The following is a 1,718-nucleotide window of genomic DNA, read 5'->3' on the forward strand; positions in this document are numbered from 1 at the left end:
CAAATTAGGTTAGTTTCCTTCTCAAAAAAATTTAGGTACAGTTTCTTTGGTCTATGGTTGGTTTGTTCTTTTTTGTGTTTGATCAGTTGAATGCCTGGCATTGTTGCATAAAACAACAAACTTAACACTGGGGTCATTTTCTCTTCCTTGCCGCTGAGACTGAGACATATCAAAAAGAATGAGGATAATTTGGGCGACATAGCAGCAATGCATATGTGGATGCCGCATTGCCGCTGCTTCCAGATTCAGTGAGCAAAATTTCTATCCAGGCTGGCAGGCCACCGGAACCTAGTGCTGAGGCCTCGCCGGCCCTATCGTGTCTTCCCTCGAAATCGCAGGCTTTTCGCTTGCAATAGTAAGAAGAATGTGGAGAAGAAGATTCAGATGCTTTGATATATGTGTTCCCACATGGCACACTACGAGTTGCGTCTCACTTCAGGCTTTTTTTTTTTGCAGGAACCCTCACTTCAGGCTTGAGCCGAACAAAACCCTGCCACATAGAATTTTCTCCTGATCTAAGAAAAGTCTATTCGTGACTGGCAAAATACACGTGCCTTGCTAAAAAAAAACAAAGATACTGATTAAAATGTCCTACTATATATCATGTACATGTGTGTCGACATATTGTGTAAAACTCTAGGTGGCAACTTCTAAGCCTTCTTATCCCAGTAAAACATATAGACATACGAGATATAGTACCGAAACTCTCGTTGAAACAAAGTCAACCATGAAAGCGGATCATAAATTGGATCAATGGTTTGAGAGAGAGAAACATTTTGGAGCTTCAAAATTTTCACTAATAATGCTAACATTTCCGCTCATAGATACATGCATGTAGTGGTTGCTAGTGTGGACACATTCTTACCCTACTGGGGTCCTAAAGCCTATGTATGCAATTAAATTAGCCTAGCAGTCCCTTGCTCCACTGATGATCTTTCCGGCGTATTTGCCATTTCAAATGCGCCGCCATTTGCCTCATCAATTGGTGAACTATTTGCATCAATAGCTGCTCTGTTTGGGACTCTTGTGCTTCTCCTTGCCTTTTCGGCCCAGTTGACAAGGCCTTCATTCACATTCCCATCAATTATAGATTTTTTGAATGAATTCCCCATCTGCAATAATAGCGAGAAGAAAATTAATAAGATTGCACATCAAAAGGTCGTACTTAGATCGTTTCAGTAAATACCTATATTGTGGCATTTAATTGTCGAAAAGAATTCTATATTACTCAGGCATTAACTAATCATACTTCAAATTAAAGTGTGCATTAACGAAAATCCTAATGAGGAGCTACAATCATATCCATCTAATTAAGCGAACTTACTTGAGAGACGATGGCGTAGAGCGGTAGGGTACTATAGCCGCATATGAATTGGCTAATGACACTAAAAAGAAAAGAACAGAAAAGAGTGATGAGTATGCTGCTTTTCTCAAGGCGTGCCGAAATATTATTGCACGATAGCGTTTTTTCGTTGTACCTTATGACAACTCGAGTAATAACACATGCTGGTTTACCCATGCTACAGGATTTAAAGCCATATGTTACCTGCAAGGTTAATAAATGAAGAGTTAGTTCTAATTGTACTTATTACTAGATTGCAATTTAGGACCATCAAGTCCATATCTTATAATCTTGTAAATACATCATTTTTTATAATACTTTTATGAAATATAAATTAGTCTGTGTTGATGGTCGACGAATTAACATTTTGTTCTTA

At 38.5% G+C, this 1,718-nt stretch overlaps 1 protein-coding gene across 1 annotated transcript; it reads right to left on the reverse strand.

Moving 5' to 3' along the window:
- Positions 1–790: 790 nt before the first annotated feature.
- Positions 791–1,611, reverse strand: LOC125525573 (MLO-like protein 1). The gene is made up of 3 exons (XM_048690577.1): positions 1,479–1,611; positions 1,325–1,385; positions 791–1,112 (listed from the first exon to the last, which is right to left on the reverse strand). Exons 1-3 carry the CDS (start codon positions 1,517–1,519, stop codon positions 897–899), a joined length of 318 nt encoding a protein of 105 aa, XP_048546534.1. The 5' UTR covers positions 1,520–1,611; the 3' UTR covers positions 791–896.
- Positions 1,612–1,718: the final 107 nt, after the last annotated feature.

The sequence above is a fragment of the Triticum urartu genome, chromosome 7 (genome assembly GCF_003073215.2).
Source record: "Triticum urartu cultivar G1812 chromosome 7, Tu2.1, whole genome shotgun sequence".
NCBI lineage: Eukaryota > Viridiplantae > Streptophyta > Magnoliopsida > Poales > Poaceae > Triticum > Triticum urartu.

What these genes read in the sequence shown, in the direction of transcription:
- LOC125525573 (XM_048690577.1), bottom strand. Translation starts at nt 1,519, where the DNA reads ATGGGTAAACCAGCATGTGTTATTACTCGAGTTGTCATAAG. An exon ending in ATTACTCGAGTTGTCATAAG is followed by an intron (nt 1,386 to 1,478) that starts GTACAACGAAAA and finishes TTTTCTTTTTAG; the next exon opens with TGTCATTAGCCAATTCATAT. An exon ending in TCTACGCCATCGTCTCTCAA is followed by an intron (nt 1,113 to 1,324) that starts GTAAGTTCGCTT and finishes CTATTATTGCAG; the next exon opens with ATGGGGAATTCATTCAAAAA.